We start from the raw sequence: 19,195 nt of genomic DNA, 5'->3' as shown, positions 1-19,195 counted from the left end.
ATGTGAATTTCCTCTCTTTTTGTTTTGGAAACTTCTCTTAGCTTAATTTCGTGGTTGTGATGTCACTTTGTTCATGATATCATCAATGTGGTGTTAGGATGGGAAAGGGTCCACCTCTAGTGCTAGATGCAGGTACGAGATCGCGATTGCGCTACGGATCGATCCCGTGTCGGAATCTACTCATGAGATATGTCAAGTATATACCTTGTGATTCGGTGGGTAAAGTGGATATATCAGACTTTCGACAATAAATGCTCATCGCTATCTCACACGCTACCAAAACCCATCCATAGCCAAAAAGACCTTCCAAACATCCAAAATCTCATGCAAGCCTCAGAAAACGTCAAAGAGGAAACGCTAAACGCCAATCCATGCACATCAAGACAACTCCTTGCCTCCCTCCTCTTCACTTTCAGTACGTCAACATCTTCTGCCCGCCTTTACCATCGTGGCCCTCGCCAGGCTTCGCAAAGCTACACCACCTATCCTTGATGGACACAACTTCATATGTACCCTCCTCCTGAACAGGAATACTCATAGTCATCTCATGACTGATTTCGGTCTTGATCTCCAGCACCTTGCTCTTGCGACCCTTGTTTGCGTTCGTGCTTCGTGTGTAGGTAAACTCAAAAGGCGGCGTACCCCAGAACTGGAACTCTAAATCCGTACCGCCACCCTCGTGGATGTCAATCTCATGGACTTGGCCTCCGGAGAGACGAACGGAGGGGATTGGATGTATGGTTTTGGTTAGATCGAGCGCTGCAAGACACTCGGAAGCAGAGTCGCGTACACCAGTTATGGTAAACGTTCCTGGAAGTTCGGCGAGACGGCGGAACGTGGTGCCTGGGTTGGAGGCCTTGCGCTCCTGCTTCTCAAAAGTGTAGTACACTGTAAAAGGACTCTGGCCGCTGAGAGCGAAAGATAGGCGCTCGCCGACACAGAAGTCCTGTCGGTCTTCGAGAGGTGTGGCAGTGGGCGCGTCATGAACGCTGATCTGGACACGAGGACCACCGGGCGGGGGCCGGAGGGTACATCCACGGGAGTCGCGAACTTTGCGGATGGATATGGACGAGTGACCGAGGTGCATCTTGCGGTGCTCGATCTTGAGATCATACTTGTTCGTAGGTATGTTCTTGTGCACGCTGATCTCCGGCTTAGGGGTACCTTGATGCTTAATCTCCACTTCCAGATAGAACGGCGCAACGCCTTCTAGAGTGATGGGAATGACTTCTTCACCCTCTGATTCTCGAGAACAGTAGCTGTATGTCTTTCCAGGTTTGTCGAAGCGAGCACCAGGGCGCGAGTAGACTTGCTGCTGGATCGTAACAGGCGAGAAGTGCTTCTTCGAGTGATCATACCTGGCATCTGCGAGTTTGAGGAAGGTGTACTCGTAGGTACCAGCCTTTGAGGTTTCCGATCGAATCGATGCAAGACCACCAACGGTGTGCAGATCCTTCTCGCTGACGGAAGCTGTTTTTCCTTTCTTGTCCTTGTATTCCTGTCGGTAGGAAATGTCAAAAGGAGCGTTTCCTACGAGATGATTAGTATTGACAACATGTGGAAGAGCTAAGATAACTTACCAGTCAGGGAAACATCAAACGAATCTTCATCGCCCTCGCATACGGCGTCTTTGATGTACTTGCTGCCTTCCAACAATGCAGTACTCTCAGGAACACTGAGCGAAGGACGTGCCACCCAGGATACATCAAATTGGTCGGCCTTCTCGTCGACCAAACCAGGACAAACAGAGTCCTTGACGGAGAGCAGCTGGTATGTACCGTCTGTCTTGACGTCGAGCCATGAGTTGGGATTCTGGAAACTGTCCTTCTTGATCTCCTTGGTCTTCAAGTTTTCGTACTCTAGCAGCCAAGGGCCGCTTCCAGTAAAGCGGAGGGGTAATCCGACTTGTCGGCTCTCCAGAGCCAGTACAGATTGCTTGCCTTCAATGTGCCCGAAGTAGGCTTTGGGTCGTTCGTGACGTACGTTGACTCTAGCTTCCTCCTTGAGGACCTCTTTGCATTTGGACTTGTCGGTAACGCCCGTCAAAGCTACGACGTATTCGCCGCCGCTGCTGAGCTTGTCTGTTCGTATAACGTAATGCGCGTTCTCAGTTTCGATGGCACGCTTCGTACGCTTGCCGTTGTGAACAATCTCGTATTCCAGCTTCCAGGGTGCCTCACCAACGAAACCAACGTCGAACTCTACCACGTCATCTATGCAGGCTTGCTTAGGTCGGCTACTCTCGATAAAGTGTGCTTGTGCGGAAGGCTTGACGTCTTGTTGAAGTTTGATGTTGTTCAGGGACCGCTCTTTGTAAACAGAGTCGCTAATCGTCTTGAAGGTATATTCGTAATGACCGGCATCTTGTGGGGTGAGATCAATTGTACTGCGGAGACTTGCGATCTGGATCGGTGGCTTCCTGATTTCTCGGCCATTGTCTTTCTTCTCAGAGTAGGTGACCAGGAACGGCGGGCTACCGACAAAATCGAGGCCGACGCGAAGACCAATCGGGTTACCAGCACATTTATCAATGATGTCTTCGCTGTCTAGGGTTAGATCCGGCTCGGGTGGGTTCTGCAGCAGGCACGAAGTAGGTTCGAAAACCTCGCCGTCGCAGAAGTCAGTCGACACAGATTTGATGGTGTAAAGACCTGCAACTTTGATGGTAGGTTGCTCGCCCTTTCGCATAACTTGCTTCTGCAGCACGGCATCTGGGCTATGGTATCCGTCCGCGATGATGTTCTCTTGGGGTGTGAACAAGTACTCAACGGTGTGCGCACCGTCGATTGCGTTTTTGCCGGTGGAACCGTACTGGACTGGCAAGCGAGCGGCTTCACCTTTGGGTACTCGAAGCGGGCTTTGTGGACTGCAACCCCTGAGAAAAGCTGTAGGGCGCTCATGAACCTCGAAAAGTTGACGGATGCCCGCAGCTTTGGGCCTTGGACGCTCGTCATCGTCGACGTTTACATAGCTTACGAAGTTTCCAAGTCCATCCTGCACCTCTTCAATCTCGTACTCCCATGAGCCACTAGTCGTGAGCGATTCGTTCAGAGGTACTAGGACTTTGTGCGAGCGTGCCCATGATATGTCTTCACGCCCGCTCTTGACCAGTGCTTGCGATGTGTGTTTGGACAATGGTGAGATAGCATCGTCCGGCTGCAGGTTTTGGAACTGGGATCCGCCGCGAGGCTTTCCGTTCACTATAAGGCGGTATTTGACATTCATGGGCGGTGTGCCCTCGACTTCCAGCGCCACGTTAGATAGATCGCTACGGCAGCGATCGTTGCCAGTTGGCTTCACGCGAGCTTGTGGGCAGGTAGCCACTACAACGTTGGTTGATCGCGGTCGCACCAAAAGCTTTGATTGATCTGTAACCTTCTTCAGCAGATACACACCTGGCTTCTTAATGGTATAGGCTAAAGTCAACGGATCGTCAGGGTCTGTTGACTTCTGCGTCTTTCTAGCCCTCTTCAGCATAGTCTTTAGTTCGCTTTTCTTGACGATGATGGTTTCGTTGACGTTCGTATCGATATCGATGCGCAAAATCTCCATTTCGTGGGGCTCGGTCTGGTTGATCATAATGGGAATCTCCAGTTGGGTGACGGACGAGTTCAGACAGAACGACTGCCTGTCAGGGTTCAATACTGCGGATCCCTCAGGCAAGATGTTGACAATCTGCTTTCCCAGGATGAGAGAGGCGTTGTGGAGGATGGCGCCAGGCTTAACGCTGCGTTCGCTGATGGCCAGTTCACTGTCCCACAAGAAGCCCACCAAGCCCATGAGCCATGCCTGTACCGGTATGCCGATTCTAAACATGAGCATGACATCCAAGCCCGCGTGTAGCACAAACAGGAGGAAGGCAGCGCCATTGCCCCATTCCAGCCAGGGAATCTCCAGAAGCGGCACGCCGAACATGAACAGCACATCGAAGAAGCACCATTTCAGACACAGCCATAGCGACTCATCCTCCTCGACGGCCAAGGTATAGAAGTCGTAGGTCCGGTATGCCCATAGGGCGACGTAGAGGGCGAAGACATAGAAGCGCTGTTGGGCAGGATCGAGGATGTCTGAGGGTATTAGGGGCCCTGAGCTTGATTGTGCGGGGGCCTTGGGCAGATCTGGTAGCGGCGATTTGATGTTGGGTCGCGGGGTGGTGCCATTTGGGCTCTGTAGGCCGGGAGAGCGGTTCGTGTTCTGCGGTGTTGATGGGAAGCCTCCCACGCCTCTCCGAACCTGCGGTGTGCCGTTCATCGCACCCAGAAGTCAAGACTTGGCTATATCGTGATCATGGGTTGAAGGATGTGACGGGAGTGACGACGTTTTCGGTCGGCGTCGATCGCGTGTGTTGCGCTGGAGGGTTTGTCGGTGGACGTGAAACCATCAAACAAACATTTACCTAGAGCCTACGCGACGAGCGCGACAAGGATGCGGGCTGCGGCGTCATCGACCAATCAGAGCTCGATGACGCCGAGTTCGTCACGTGCTGGCACCCCGACCTCGACCACCACACTGCCCTTTGCTTTCACCTCTATTTTACATTATTCCCAGCTCGCTTCCTACTGTTTTTTCTAGTCACGCAATTGATCAAAGTACCGGTGCTTCGTCTGCAGGTCCTCCATCACAATGCCAGTCTGCTTTCCTTTCCTCCAACCGCCCAACGTCCACATACACACCTAAATCACCTTAACTCTGATTTACAACCCACGATAAAATCCTCTCAACCCGAATCTCTCAGTATGAAAAACGATTCCGCCTCAGATCTCAAGGCCAGTCCTGAGATTAAAGATGGGACACAACAACAAGCAATGCCAAGCAAAGACTCAGTAGACCAAGCTGCTGAAGTAGTCCCTTCAATCACAGAAAAGACCAAGGAGGACCCTACCACTGAGCCACATGATGGCTCCGGGTCCCCAAGCAAGATTTCCAAGGTATCCCCTTCCAACACCAAGAAGCGAGGCCTGCCCGAACCTGATACAGCTTCCGAGCCCATCAGTAAAAAGTAAAAAGACTCACCAACGCCACTGTCAACCCAGAACGGCGCCGTAACAGCACCTGTATTCCCCAGTCCAGCCGACATGCCTGCGACTGCTTTTGACAAAGCGAACTGGCAGGGATTCTGCGACATCGAAAGTGAACCCGCCTGTTTCTCTGTCATCCTGCGTGAGATGGGTGTTCGCGATGTTACTGTACGCGAAGTATTCAGTATGGATCCAGAATTCCTTCTTGTCAACATTCCCCAACCCATCTACGGCTTCATCCTCCTTTTCCACTACCGCGAGTTTGGCAACGACGGCCAGGCCACGGAGTGTCCCAAGGATGTCTGGTTTGCCAACCAATTGCCTGCTCAAAACAGCTGTGCGACACTTGCCATGATCAACATCTTAATGAACCAGAGCCACGAGGCCGATATACGTATTGGAGAGCATCTAACGCAATTCAAGGACTTCACACAGGACTTGTCACCGTATCAGCGCGGCGAGGCCTTTGCGAGCTTCGACTTTGTAAAGAAAATTCACAATTCTTTTGCGAAGAAGATGGATATCCTCGAGGGGGACAAACATCTCAGCTATAAAGTCAAGCGCGCTCAGCGCGTCAAGGCCCAATTGCTGTCAGAGAAGGCCAAACCTACCAAGAAAGGAAGCAAGTCGCGTCGCGCTGCTTCTGCCGATACTGTGGTCAGCAATGATAGTGCAGAGAGCGTTGAAGACAACGCACATCACTATATTGCTTTCGTACCTGTTGGAAACGAGGTCTGGAAACTGGATGGCCTGGATAAGCAGCCAACGTGTATGGGCTCTTTTGACCCCCAGCAGGGAGAGACGTGGTTGGAGTCAGTTTCCAACACAATTTCTGCCCTCATGGCAGCTGGAGATGACGACTACGGTGTTATTGCGCTGACACAGTCTCCTCTGCTTTCACTACGCAAGAACGCTAGTCTGACGATTAACACTCTCTCGCACGTTGACGCACGCCTCGACAACGTCTCTGCTGCTGCATCGCAAGACTGGAGAAACCTTGTTGACGCAAATGAACAGCCGCCTGATCCTCACATGCTAGGCTTCGAGGAACATCTAGCCGATAGCCCCATTTCTCCTACTGTCAAAACGACCATCGACAGCGAAGACTTGACTCAACTCCTCGCTCGTCGTAGTTTATTGCTAGCGGAAGCTAATCAACTAGCCGCGAACATCATGATGGAGATGCAAAATGAAGCAGAAGAGAATTTGAAGGCTACGCAACGGCGGTACGATTCTGGTCCAGTCATCAAGAAGTGGCTCGAAATGTTGGCAGAGAATGGTTTTCTGGAGGAAAACCTAGACCGCTTCATGCAAGGGAAAGGAAAGAAGTGAGAGAGTGAAGATGTGGCGATTATTTCGCAGCAATTACATTGGAGTTTTAGAACTGTTACATACTTGTCTTTCGCTTTTCAATTTAAGCTCGACAGGATTAGGCTAAGCATAAGAGTGTAGTGTACAATACGATGACACTCGATCATCAACGTAATAAATTAATAATACAATGTATTTGAAAGTTTCAACTTTTCGACTCGATTCCAGCGACATCTCTAGTCCTCTGGGTATTCGTCTCGCACATTACTCACAAAACAATGATCTGCATCATCCCAGCGTTTGAAGTGACGGCCAGCAAGTTTCAGCAATGCTTCTGAAGGGTACGTGTCCGTACTAACAGGCTGGATGTTCTCAGCAGCAACATAACGAACAGATTTGTCGCAGACACTACAGGGGTCAGCACAATACAATAGAGGCAAGACAAGATGAACTTACAGTACGTGATAGAAAGCCTGGTTCCGGCCATTTGATAGAGAATCCACACGCATATTCTGGATCCAATCCTCATTGGCGTCACAGACAACATCCCAGCCTGTGATGACACCCTCATACCCGTAACGCTTATGTTGAAACAATTGGCCTACTTTGAACGCGACGTCCTGCGTGCGCTCGGAACGATGAATGACAGGCTTACGCATCGCATCGACCTGGTGCATGCTCTGCACGAATTGAAGTAATCGGTGGCCCTCTGGCTGATTGTAAAACATAGGGATGACGTAGCGTGATAGCAACGTCACATCCCATGGGTAGTGCATCTGGAAATGCTCGAGCAGGTACGGCAGATATTGACGGCGCCGAATTGCCGTATGGCTTGCGTTAAGATTATCGTCATTAGGACCTAGTAGCAGCATGGCCCAGATTGTTGCGTAGAAAGCATTATCCATGTCTGGTTGTGAGTTCATCCACGAGGCCTCGATTCTGCGCGATCCAGCTTCAGTCTCGCGGATTGTCTGGACAGAATTCATGATATTGCGTGCGGTACGCATCACCATTTCTCGAGTGTTGGTATCACTAAGGAAGCCTCGGTGTTCGCTGCTGGGAACACCCATGTCGCGTAGAACCCGCTGGAGATCGCCTTGTCTTACTTCGGAAGAAGAGCGAAACGGATCCAAGTACATGTAGTCGAGCTCTGTTGAGCTTGTCGGTTTGTACTCGCCATCAAGATTATAGTTTCTAGGCGCGTAGACAAGTGTGTAGACATGGAAGAGGAACCCGCAAGGTCGTGCATCAAGGCCGATCCGTTGTGCCACTGCGCAGTAGATGGCAACTGAGATGAGGGGAAGAGATTGGTGATTGGCTGAGCGTATGACAAGTCCGATGAAGGAATTTCTGAGGGCGCGGTAGGATGTGTCCGTGACACCTTGGAAGCCTTGGTCGCGGAGGTAGGATGCCAACGTTGAAGCCTGTCTTCGAGGACTCCAACTGCGGAAATCAGGATATGTTTCTAGCAGTCGATTGGCTAATGCAGTGATATCCTCGGCCACCACGTCAACGTCAACATCCTCTCCAACTCTTGCGAATACGTCGTATGCGCCCAGGGCTCTCTCGATGGATATGTCTTTGCCGTTGTGCAAATCCGTCCAGACTTTGATGGCGACCTCGCGATGTATGCGCTCAAGTACGGCATTGGCGTAGTAACGTCTCGCTAGAACATCCTCTGTGTCGTCGGGGCATGCGCATTCCTTCAACAGCGTCTCCTTTGCATCGTATCCGAACTCTGCGATTTCGTTGATGCACCGTATGCGCTCTTGTTGACTAGTCACAATGTGATTCAACAGCTTTCTTGTGTGGCGCTCGATGGTGTGCTTGGTCATGTACAGCGCGCGCCAGTCGACATCAGACAATGGGGCTGCAAACTTGGCGATGATGTTGTGGCGAGAGTCCCATGTCTTGAATTGCGACTTGCATAGATGTCGCCAGATGATGGGCGCATCGGTAGTGAGCTCCTTGATGAGCTTGTTGGTCTGCGAAACGGACGCGAGGGATCGTGGGTCGAGGTTTAGAAATATGGCTTCGAGGATCTCGGTCGGCAGGCCAGTGAAGGAGGGGCGTTCCATGCTGATGGTGGGCTAGCAGCCGTTGCAAGTTTGCGGGCTGAGGCAAGTCGACGGCTTTCGAGCAAGAGTCGAGTCGCGGAGGGAGGCGTCAAGATATGCGAGAGCGCAATGATGAATAGCCTTCAGGCGTGGCGAGGGCGCGTAGTATGATGTCCCGCGGCGTCAACATTGGAACATGGCCGCTGATGCGCGCATTGCTCGCTAACATGGACTAGCCTCGGCAGCTAAATCGCGATAACGCACCTCCAACGCCTGTTCTCTATATCGTTTCGCCGCTCAACATATACACTCGCGGCTGGACGAGCATGGACTGAACCAAACCAACGTCTCATTCCTCAAGCAAGTCAAACACGTCTCAGTCATATACAGAAAACGAATGTAGTCAAACTTAAAATTCCATCATCTCAGTAAACCATAGAACTTACGGTACTCTTGATAGTAGCAAAGTTTTAGCAGGAAGAACGAGACTTAATAACCCCGCCAAAAAAACATACGTCCATATGGTACGTAGTTTAGACTTGTCCATGCTGACAGCTGCATAGCAAGTCACCGGCATGTAAAGTCATCATTGTCAGCAGAAGTTTCTTGGCGAACCTCCGGCGGCTCCCAGCGGAAATGAATCGCGACACGCTCAAAACAACTATGGACTCATTGTGATCAGTGCGAAAGACACGATTCAAGCACGGCAGTCAGACAAGCAAAAGCCTCACATGTTTTTTTCCACATTTGGTCCGGATGGCGCGTAACCGTTGCCGAATCTCGCTCTCCGCGAGCCCCGATCTGCAGCCACAGTTGATGTCACTGCCGCACCGCCGCATTCATTACCATAAACATGACGCCCTAGAACCGAACGGTCTGGCTCACTACTTTTCCTCCCTTTCTTTTGGCCTGGTTAACCTGCATCCTTACTTTTCCTATCATATACCACCATGGCCGACCTCAGTAGAGTAGAGTCGATGCAGTACCCTGCGGGGCATCTTTCTCATCTTACCGAGAACCAGCAGGCCCAGCTGCTCGAGTTCAAAAACATCTGCCAACAGGCAGGCTATTACACACCTGCAGCTGGGGGGAAGCAAGCCAGCCATGACGATGAGACCATGCTGTATGCGCAAAACGCGAAGTTAGTAAATTTAGCGGGACACTGACTGCTTACAGGCGCTACTTGCGCGCGCGTCGTTTTGTTCCTCAGGAAGCCTTTAAGCAATTCAAGGACACGGAGGACTGGCGGAAAGAGAACAAGCTAAGCGAAATCTTCAACACTATCGAGATCGAAGAGTATGAGCAAACGCGCCGCCTGGTAGACAGTCCCACAAACATGCGCTGTTGTCCTGTCTGACAGCCTCACGTAGTACCCGCAATGGCTCGGCCGACGCGACAAACGCGGCATCCCTCTCTTCCTTTTCGAGGTTGCACCGTTGAACTCGAAGAACATTTCCGCTTACGAGAAACAACTCGCCAAATCAAAGACGACCATACCTAATGTCGCAACTAAGAACCTGCGTCTCTTCGCCCTATACGAGTCGCTCACAAGATTCTACACGCCACTATGCTCCATGGTCCCTCGCAACCACCCGGAGACGCCCATCTCGCAGAGCAACAACATTGTGGATATCAGTGGCGTCGGGTTGAAGCAGTTCTGGAATCTGAAAGGCCACATGCAAGATGCTTCCGTGCTAGCCACGGCACACTATCCCGAGACGTTGGATAGGATATTTGTATGTCTATGAGGTGTTCTGCGAATGACTCAGGTTGGACTAACAGTGTCACAGATCGTCGGAGCGCCTGGCTTCTTTCCCACAGTCTGGGGTTGGGTCAAGCGTTGGTTTGATCCCATCACCGTCTCCAAGATCTTTATCCTCTCCCCGCAGAACGTCTACTCCACACTCTCCCAATATATCGATCACGACAACATTCCGAAGAAATACGGTGGCGGTCTCGATTTCGAATGGGGACAACTGCCAAACCTCGAGCCAGCCATCGAGGCGCAAATGAAGTGGGAGAATCCAAATACCCAGGATGGGCGCAAGACGTTCCCTATCGGGCCAATAAAGTGGGAGGAAGGGCAGGATGGTGAGATGCAAGCCTGGGGTGTTGGCAGTGAAAATGGAGCACCACGAAGAAAGCTCATCTTCTCCATTCCGAAGCCTGTAGGATACAAACAGGGGGATTTAATGCCACCTACACCCGCAACACAGATCGGTGACCCTCTCACAACCGTGGGAACGGCTACGCATCCTCCCGATACCAACGAGCCAGATATTGATACACCTCCCTCAGACACCGAGTCGCGCCCTTCCATGAGCTCACCACCAAATACCACAACCCTACCGATCCGTGAAGGCACATCCGAGGCACGATACGAGCAACAGAACCTTACACACGCATCGGGTCAGCTCGCAGATGGAACACCCGACGCAGCAGTTGTCGACCATGGACATGGAGACAAGACAGTTACGATGGAGCCCAACACTGTGGGTCAAGCACCGAAAGAGGTACCACTCCCTGATCGTGAAGAACCCGCTGCTCCGGGCTACTTAGACCAAGCTAAACAAGCTGCTATATCAGCCTCCGCTGTAGTCACTTCCACTGCCACTTCTGCTGCAGAAGCCGTAACTGGTGCCGTTGGCGGACATAAGGAGGAGAAGGTTGAGGAACCTGAGAGGGTGAAGAGTCCACAGGAGCTGGAGATGGACCGTCAGATTGACGCGACAAGTGCCAAGGACGTCGAGGCGTTTCTAAGGGCTAAGACTGCTAGCGGGGGTCACATAGTCAGTTGAGCTCTTTCCATCGTTGGAACATCTTGTACGTAGAGTAGAGGTTGGATAGATGACGAACTATTGATACCACATTTCAAACAGTGCATTGCTCTCCATGAACACTTGGTCTACGCAGAAAGTCAGTTGACCGTTATCAGGCAGACCCAACAATGAGATTTCGATTGTGTACACAAGCGTAAGAAACGCTTCAGCTATCTCCGCCATGATAACAACCATTCCACAACTCGTCTATGGAGGTATGTGTCCAGTTCAATAAGAGATAAGAAGACTAGGGTTGTCAATAGTACCACAGGCTTTGGTTCAGTTCTTAGCAACGTATACCTTCCTTACCGCAGGTCATGAAGGTGAAGTAAGTACTGCAACTGACAGTGGACGCGCTTTCACCCCATCCCTCTTCTCACCTTCACCACTGTTTTTTGTTGTACATGGGTCATCTCCATGTTTAGGTGAGTCAATCTCGCGATTGGAGACTTCGATCTTCTTACTTCAAGGTTTCTTGGTCACGACAACGCCCAAATCTGTCTAAATCATCATGGGAAAGCCGAAAACTACCCAAGTTAACAAGTCAAGTAACATGAGGTAAGAAGATGATACCAGAACATGCCACAAGCGATTGCGAGACTAATATTGTACCTGTAGCTTCAAGTCGATCTCGGCAGTCACTATACGCGTGGGAACTGCCCCAAACACCGAGGATTTTATCGCACACGAATCTTTTCTCACTACCCGTTCGGAGTTTTTCCGACGTGCCATGAATGGTAACTGGAAAGAAGCAGAAACACGCGTCATCAACCTCCCTGACGACACGGCCAAAACGTTCGCCTGCTACATCAACTATGTTTATACTGGCCAGCTACCTACTACAAGTAAGACCACGTCGGAGTTAAAGAAGCTTACGGAGGACAAATTTGCATATCATGTAGAAGACCTATACGAGATCATCTTCAGCGTTTTCGTGCTCAGTGAGAAGCTCCAAGACATCACAACAAAGAACGCCATGATGGAAGCTGCACTGGCCACTGCTGGATTGATAGGAATCGACGGTTCAACGGGAGGCCCCTCATATGATGTAGTCAACGCGGTCTACAATGGCACACCTGTAGGCAGTCCTGCCAGACGACTCGTCACAGACATGTGGACTGAATTACCTATCGAATTTATCTTCTCTTGCTTTCGTTACCTTCATCAAGGATTTGTGGAAGACTTGGGTAAATCCCTTCAAAACGCCAGAAAGCCAGCAGAAAACATTCTTGTTCGCAAGGGTGTTGCTGCATATCAAAAGGAAATGGAAGAGGGTTGAGCATACTGCTTTGCTCTCTAGTATACAGCATTTTGGCGGAATATCAAGAGTGTTTACCTTCAGTCGCACAGACGTCTACATTGGTCACTACCTAGGTAGTAGATATTGGGTAGATTATCGAGAAATCAAAGAGGTTTTCTCAAGTTGCATGTAACCTTGAAGAGTCGAGGCCATGGGTTTAATAGGTAGCCTTAATCAATACATTTGGGCATGTAAATAATCATGGTCACATTGACATAGGACGGATTTTAGCTCAGCACCTGCCACAACTGATCTGTCGGTTCATCGTATCAAAGCACTAGACATCTCTGCTTGGTACCTACCTAAGTATCGTGGATGTGACTGCCGGGGGCCGAGTCAAGCCGGGGATACGTTACCTAGATACACTCCCGACACCTAGCGACGCCAGATACAGCGGCTATGCTCACAACAAATATGGCATTGCAGTCGTACCGTGCAAGGCTGTCGACAGCTATTAGGATGCGTTAGAATCCCTCAACTTAAGCTTTGTGTCTAGGTAATGGAGACGTCGTTGAGGATTGGGCTCGGCAAAGATGCTGGCGTGAGATGCGGACAGCGTTTACTCTGTAATGTCCCTTGACGTGATGCCGCAGTTGCGGCGCGGTTCGCACGAAGCCCTTCTGGGCGCGGAAAGCATCCGTCAATTAGGTGCGTTCCCTACGCAATCACCACTGATATTGTTCTGACTCACAACACGTCGCTCGCGTAGTGTGAAGAAGCTTTTGCCATGTCGCAGTGGGCCCCCGAATTCCTCTCGACTTCTTGTCCTTAGAAGGCGCAACCGCGACGCCTAAATCAGGCACACCGCGCTACCAGGCGCTAGAAACCCTTCACATGGGAGCTTGTTTAGACCTTTAAAGTGGAATCCCTGTAGAGAGAATCGAGCGTTGCTCGAAGCTTACCCGACCCCGATTACTGGCACGGAGAGCGGGGTGCCACCTTAGAGTTGTTTCGGAAGGCTATCCAGTGACACCGGAGGGGTGAGAATACCTGGCCAAGTAAGCTATCTTATCAGAGACCCACTCATACCCCTCACATGACTTGAAGCACTCACGCGTCAGCTCACAACAACGCGTCAAGTTCACCCTATTCACAAACGCGCATGTTTGAAGTATGTATTGGTTTCCATTGTTTGAGACAATAGCATGACGTCGTAGCTATCCTCCCATAACGCCAGATTGCGACACTGAAAAGAACAATGACAGTAGTAGTAGACATCCATCCGCAGTGACAGACACGCGCCCGAACGCCTGGCCAACATGATATACCCGACATGAAAGAGTCAGAGACGAACACCGTGGGCCTTCCTTACCCACATTCACCCGTGGTAGAACCGCGCCCTCCTATAGAATCCATAGACCAGCAGTGAGACAAAGGGAATCCGTGAAGAAAATGTCGTCTAGCGTACGCTCCGGAGCGAACTCACGGTAGCATAATAAAAAAAAAAAGAAGACCAACCAGAACGAAAAAGCTTGAGCTATAAAGCTCATGCCTTGGCCTTTGGTGTGGCCTTCTTAGGTGTGGCCTTCTTCTTCGGTGTGGTGGCCTTCTTCGCCGCAGCAGTCTTCTTTGCTGCTGGTGCCTTCTTTGTTGCCTTGGCTGCGGCGGGAGCTTTGGTCTTGGTGACACGGCCAGACTTGGTCTTGCCTAGAACGCGCGATACCTCCTCCTCGACGGCAGGGGCGGCGGCAGTGGTTGGAGCAGTCTTGCGGGGTTTGCTAGCATTGGCCTTGGGCTTAGCAGCAGGAGCAGCCTTGGTGGCAGCAGCTGTGGTGGTAGCCTTCTTTGGGCGGCCGGCGGCCTTCTTGGGAGCAGCCTTGGTGGCGGTGGTAGTAGCCTTAGCCTTCTACAATTAGAATCAGCAAGGCACTGTTGATAGTAGGCATGTACTTACAGTGGTGGTGGCCTTCTTGGTAGCGGGAGCCTTCTTCTCGGCGACCTTCTTCTCAGTCTTCTTCTCGGTCTTCTTTTCAGCGGTCTTCTTCTCGGTGACCTTCTTCTCAGTGGTCTTCTTCTCAGCCTTGGGCTCAGACTTCTTGGTAGCGGTGGCAGTGACAGGCTTGGCCTCCTTCTTCGCAAGCTTCACTGGTCCAGACGTGCCTGAATGACGCGTCAGCAAAGTTCAATTTGAATCATAGTGTCTTTGCTGCAGATGCACAGCAACGACGCGTCGGGAGCGTGGCGTTGCGCCACAAATGGACAGGAAGGTGGTCACTTACCCTTAGGACGCGCGAAGTCACCCTTCTCCTCGCCTGAAGTTATGGCGCGGTTAACGTGACTCCTGAAGGCGGCATCGGTGACATTCTCGACCTTGTTGTTGGCACGAATGTATTTCTGAATAGCTTGACGGCTGTTGGCGCAAAGTTAGCGAGAGCTCTTAGTCTTGGATGCTTCCAGGCAAAAGCATGACGCGACGCATGAGCGACGGCATGTGGGTGGTGGATTGACTAACCTTGATCCATTGCGTTCCTTAAGCTGTATTGTGCATAGAGCGCGTCAGTAATCATATTCACTCAATGAAGGAACGTTATGTGTTGTTGGGCTTCGCGCCAGAGTTGGCGGCGCAAGCTGTCGCAAAGTCATGTGCAGGGCAATGCGCCTGGGATAGACTCACGTTGATGATAGCATCCTTGACCATGTCTAATAGAGTCAGCATTGACCGGCGACAAAGACGCGACTATCTGGCAACCAACGCGACCGCGTTGGGTTGAGATATCATAGCACATACCGATGTAGGAGCCATGGGCAGGCGCGGCGGCAGGCGCCTTTGCCTTGGAAGGGGTGGTGTTCTTCTTGGGAGGCATTGTTGGTAATGATTTAGATGGGAAGATAGACGCGTTACTGATGCTTCGAACGAGAGGGCAGGCGAGAAAATCGATGGGGAGATTGTGGTTGTAGAAAGTCACGAAGTCGCTGAGTTGGGGCAAGCACGCGGCGGGTGGGGTATGCGCCGTTCTTATACTTTTCAGGGATCAAAATCGCCGCACTCAGATCACCAACCCAAAGGCGCTAACTCTCCAGTCCTGATCAAGATGCGCTTCAGTTTGATCTCATGCTGCAATACTGCCGCCTACGCTGGCTGGGCGCAGTGCGGCTCCTGTCAGTTCGATTTTCTGGGGGTCTATCCAGTCTGCCCTTCGGAAGCGCAGACCCTCACCCCATCTCCTCCGCCTCAAGTCGCTCTTTCTTGTCGTCGTGACGCTTGATCAGTCGCCAACGCCTGCTAGGAGCCTGACTGCAAGCAGTCGTGGCCTGGCACTTCAATCATGCCAAAGCTCAGTCCTTGTTGTTTTACCAGGACCCTTCTATCCGAGAGGGTGCAATAGGAGCATCTTGCGCCTCGACGAGCTCATGCGCAATCCTCTGCTTTCGACGACTCGACATCTATCGTAGAGATATGTCACTACAGGCCTATCCTTTTTTCTCTTTTCGTATTGATCTCGCACTTTATGCAAAGCAGTACATTTTCCATTATTTTACTATGTTCATTTAATTCGTTTCCGCTCTTGATGGTTGTGTTTTCGGCGATACCTGTATCGCGCCATCCGCCGCCTTCCATGGTGTTTCGCTTGCGCGTCAACACCTCGAACACAACCCGCCTCAACACGTACTTGTAAGGAGAATGAATACGTGCCCTTTTTCTATAGGTATTGCGCAAACGTACACACAAGTTTAGGGGTACCTTCTTGATCTTGTCAGCCAGCGTGATGCTGAACTGATGACGTGTTGCAATGTGTCAGGCGGGGGTGATCACGCGTCCAACTCTATCGCTTCAAGTCCTCCTCTTCAGCAGAACCTACGTGTCCAACGCAAGATGAGTGTCCTTGAGAACAAGACGCATGTCTCTTATATCGATTCACGCGGTTTCGGAAGCTCTGAAGCGTACCATAACGCGTCATTGCTGGTACGTGAACGCGGTGTTGTTTTGTAACTCTTGGCCGGACGATGTGGGACAACTCAACACAGATAGCCAGCATCCTGAAACTCTAACACCGGCTGCTTTTGAAAGATCATCCAAGGACAAGGCTCGAGTCTGGCAATTTAATAGAATCGAGTGCTCGAGTGGACCTTGGGAGGGTTTCAGAAGTTTGGAAGTGCTAGAATATGTTGATTCCGTGCTATCCGGGCACTGCATCGCTCCAGACGATGCGCGTATAATGCCGATATTGCTGGCACACCTCTGCGCTTCGTATAGCCATGTTTTCGAAATTGACACCCTTTGGTAAGACCTTGTTATGGGCTATACCGCCGAAGACTGAGGAATGAGCGGCTGTCCGTGGGTCTGACCGCTTGAACGGCTGTTCTGTACCTAGGTATCATAAGATTGAGATGAAACCCGGCATTTGGACTATGGCCATCATGTATCAATTGATGAGCTGTGGTATTTTTATGAAAACGTCGTGTTAAAAGCAGGATGAGAAATGGCTAAGTGGTAGAATATTTAGAGGGGTAGTGCATGGTTTGCTTCGCAGACAACGCTCCAAATAGTTCCGTGCAGAGATGCATCCTAACGATTCGCTATATATTCTCAGACGACCGTTCCCTTGTATAACTCTGATTATCAATAATTGTTTGCGACAGATTGTGATATACCCTTTGTGTTCAGTTTTAGAAATAATAATTGCGTACCTAGTCAATAGTTGTTATACTACTTACTCATACATGAATAGTAATGAGCAGGGAATAACATAAGCAGATATAGCCGATAGATATTGGGTAAGGCTTCTTCTCTAGATACTGTCGACATGAAAAAGATGGAAGCTTCAATTCCGTTCTTGTGAAACTAGCCATTGCTACAGATTCCGATCGCAGTTGGTCCTGCAAGCTACACATAATAGCGCTCCACGCTCTTTCAAAAATGTTATAGAAGACAAGACATCAGGACACGGATTTACAGCAGTGAGTACGATAGCACATTTACCAATGCAGTGGACCTGCAAGGCGTTGGTAAGAAAGACACAGCCCAAAAGACTACCTAGGTACCTAGGTCAGCTCGGGAAAGTACACCTGCAACCTACTAAATCACGCTCATCCATCATTTGGTGCAATACAAGGGTCATTACCCCTCACTACATTGCACAAGTATTTCCTACCGAGGCTAGACTTCGAGGCTTACAATGAAGCCGACAGCCTGATATCTGATCGAAGGAGGTTTGCTTCACTTCCATTCAGACCGTGAACTACGACACCGCTTTCGTCATCGTCGATGTCCAAAAAAGCAAGGTTCATGATGCATGAGAGCACACTTACCTCTATTCGCAGAAGCATAAGAGATACCTCGTTCATCTAGATGTCCGTCACAATCACACCTGAAGGATGTTCAAACTTCCAGACCACTGTCATCGACAAGGAGTGAGGGTATAATGTCACTAACCGAACTATTCCTTGGGTAGCTAATGGCGCTTGTGCAGTTCGACGTTCCGTGGTGGGTCTGAATACGAACAAAGCAAACCTGCTACTCAAGGCTGTCGGACACCCTCCGGATTTTACGAACAAGCTTGCTCTTAGTTTGACAGAAATCCACACTTTGGATCTGAGTGACGTCGCGAAGCCGAAAGTGGCATGCTACAAGGCCATGAAGACGGAGTAACGTGATGTACACGAGATATCGGAACGTGAGCCGACGACTGTGGACGCAAAGGGGTGTGGCGAACCTCGCTTGGTGTTCTGTCGTTCCAACTGCTCAGTCCCGAGCTGGCAGACGGAGGATTCGATGTTGGAAAGGCGCCTGGCGATGGTACGTAAACTGGAAATACGATAATTGCCTCACAACTCCTATCTCGTAGAATTTGGCCTTTGCTCTTGTTTCAAACGACGCTTGCATGCAGCATTTGTGCCACTCCAATGTATATCCATGAGTCTGGCTATCGTCAACCGGGCGATTGCCTAGGTAGGTACGGAGTACTGAGCTGGCACTTTCGAATTGAGCAATTGCATCGAAGCTTTTGAGAACGAGGGGTTGTACTGCCGTGTGCAGCTTGGTGCAAAGGTAGTAATGAAAGCCGATCCGCTTTATTACCATTGGGTTGCATCGTTCCAGGGTTCCAAGGTTGCCAGCCCCTTTCCATTACACGGCCACGAAGCATTGAAGCCGAGAGAACACGAGGAATGACAGCAAGTGTCGCCCATCCCACTGTTATTCTGTCCGTCCGTGAGGAAACTCGGTCATGCAATCTATTATTGTCAAGCGGCCGTTCGACTAGCAAATCGGGTCGTGTCGGGGTGTGGGGTTGGTTCAAAATTGGCAGCGGCTAGCCAGCATCAGCTAATTACTCGCACTCATCGGCCCGCTAACTTGGCCACCGCAGCGTCACTTTCGACACATTCCATCCGACGTCTATGCAGATGCTCCACAGACTCCTGCCCAGAATCTCGGAGAAATGGTCCTCGCACGACCCTGAGCAGGAACCGACTGTGGCGCATTGGTTTCCGAGGTTCAAAATATGGGGAACATGGAAGTTTCTATGGACCCACGCTCGTGTTCAGATCGAATGTGACCTCATGTCGTTGTATTGTTGGGGTTTCGCCGGCAGGACCGTGATGAGGTTGAATACGAGGCTGCTGTGTATATAACGCCTGATGGTCTTGTCTCTACAGGTCATCATTCAACTCAAACACAATCAAATATCAACACTACATCTACAAACACCCATTCCTAAAACACTTCACATCAAAACTCCAACTATAATC

General features: G+C 50.6%; 6 protein-coding genes across 6 annotated transcripts; 3 read left to right on the top strand and 3 right to left on the bottom strand.

The window, feature by feature from the left end:
- Positions 1-412: 412 nt before the first annotated feature.
- AA0111_g1957 (Nucleoporin) lies at positions 413-4,251 on the bottom strand (the record flags this gene model as incomplete). Its single annotated transcript, XM_028647674.1, has 2 exons — positions 413-1,530; positions 1,581-4,251. The coding sequence occupies 2 exons, from the start codon at positions 4,249-4,251 to the stop codon at positions 413-415; spliced, it is 3,789 nt and encodes a 1,262-aa protein (XP_028510889.1).
- A 485-nt stretch (positions 4,252-4,736) lies between these two features.
- On the top strand, positions 4,737-6,350 carry AA0111_g1956 (hypothetical protein; the record flags this gene model as incomplete). The annotated part of the gene is made up of 2 exons (XM_028647673.1): positions 4,737-4,992; positions 5,050-6,350. 2 exons carry the CDS (start codon positions 4,737-4,739, stop codon positions 6,348-6,350), a joined length of 1,557 nt encoding a protein of 518 aa, XP_028510890.1.
- A 215-nt stretch (positions 6,351-6,565) lies between these two features.
- AA0111_g1955 (hypothetical protein) lies at positions 6,566-8,407 on the bottom strand (the record flags this gene model as incomplete). Its single annotated transcript, XM_028647672.1, has 2 exons — positions 6,566-6,737; positions 6,786-8,407. 2 exons carry the CDS (start codon positions 8,405-8,407, stop codon positions 6,566-6,568), a joined length of 1,794 nt encoding a protein of 597 aa, XP_028510891.1.
- Positions 8,408-9,336: 929 nt separating this feature from the next.
- Positions 9,337-11,184, top strand: AA0111_g1954 (hypothetical protein; the record flags this gene model as incomplete). The annotated part of the gene is made up of 4 exons (XM_028647671.1): positions 9,337-9,509; positions 9,563-9,704; positions 9,757-10,122; positions 10,177-11,184. The coding sequence occupies 4 exons, from the start codon at positions 9,337-9,339 to the stop codon at positions 11,182-11,184; spliced, it is 1,689 nt and encodes a 562-aa protein (XP_028510892.1).
- A 532-nt stretch (positions 11,185-11,716) lies between these two features.
- AA0111_g1953 (hypothetical protein) lies at positions 11,717-12,484 on the top strand (the record flags this gene model as incomplete). The annotated part of the gene is made up of 2 exons (XM_028647670.1): positions 11,717-11,763; positions 11,824-12,484. The coding sequence occupies 2 exons, from the start codon at positions 11,717-11,719 to the stop codon at positions 12,482-12,484; spliced, it is 708 nt and encodes a 235-aa protein (XP_028510885.1).
- Positions 12,485-13,991: 1,507 nt separating this feature from the next.
- On the bottom strand, positions 13,992-15,309 carry AA0111_g1952 (hypothetical protein; the record flags this gene model as incomplete). The annotated part of the gene is made up of 6 exons (XM_028647669.1): positions 13,992-14,351; positions 14,400-14,605; positions 14,725-14,855; positions 14,958-14,980; positions 15,120-15,145; positions 15,234-15,309. The coding sequence occupies 6 exons, from the start codon at positions 15,307-15,309 to the stop codon at positions 13,992-13,994; spliced, it is 822 nt and encodes a 273-aa protein (XP_028510886.1).
- Between the last annotated feature and the right edge of the window lie 3,886 nt (positions 15,310-19,195).

The sequence above is a fragment of the Alternaria arborescens genome (genome assembly GCF_004154835.1).
Source record: "Alternaria arborescens strain FERA 675 chromosome Unknown contig_3, whole genome shotgun sequence".
NCBI lineage: Eukaryota > Fungi > Ascomycota > Dothideomycetes > Pleosporales > Pleosporaceae > Alternaria > Alternaria arborescens.
This window is presented reverse-complemented; position numbering and strand designations above follow the sequence as displayed.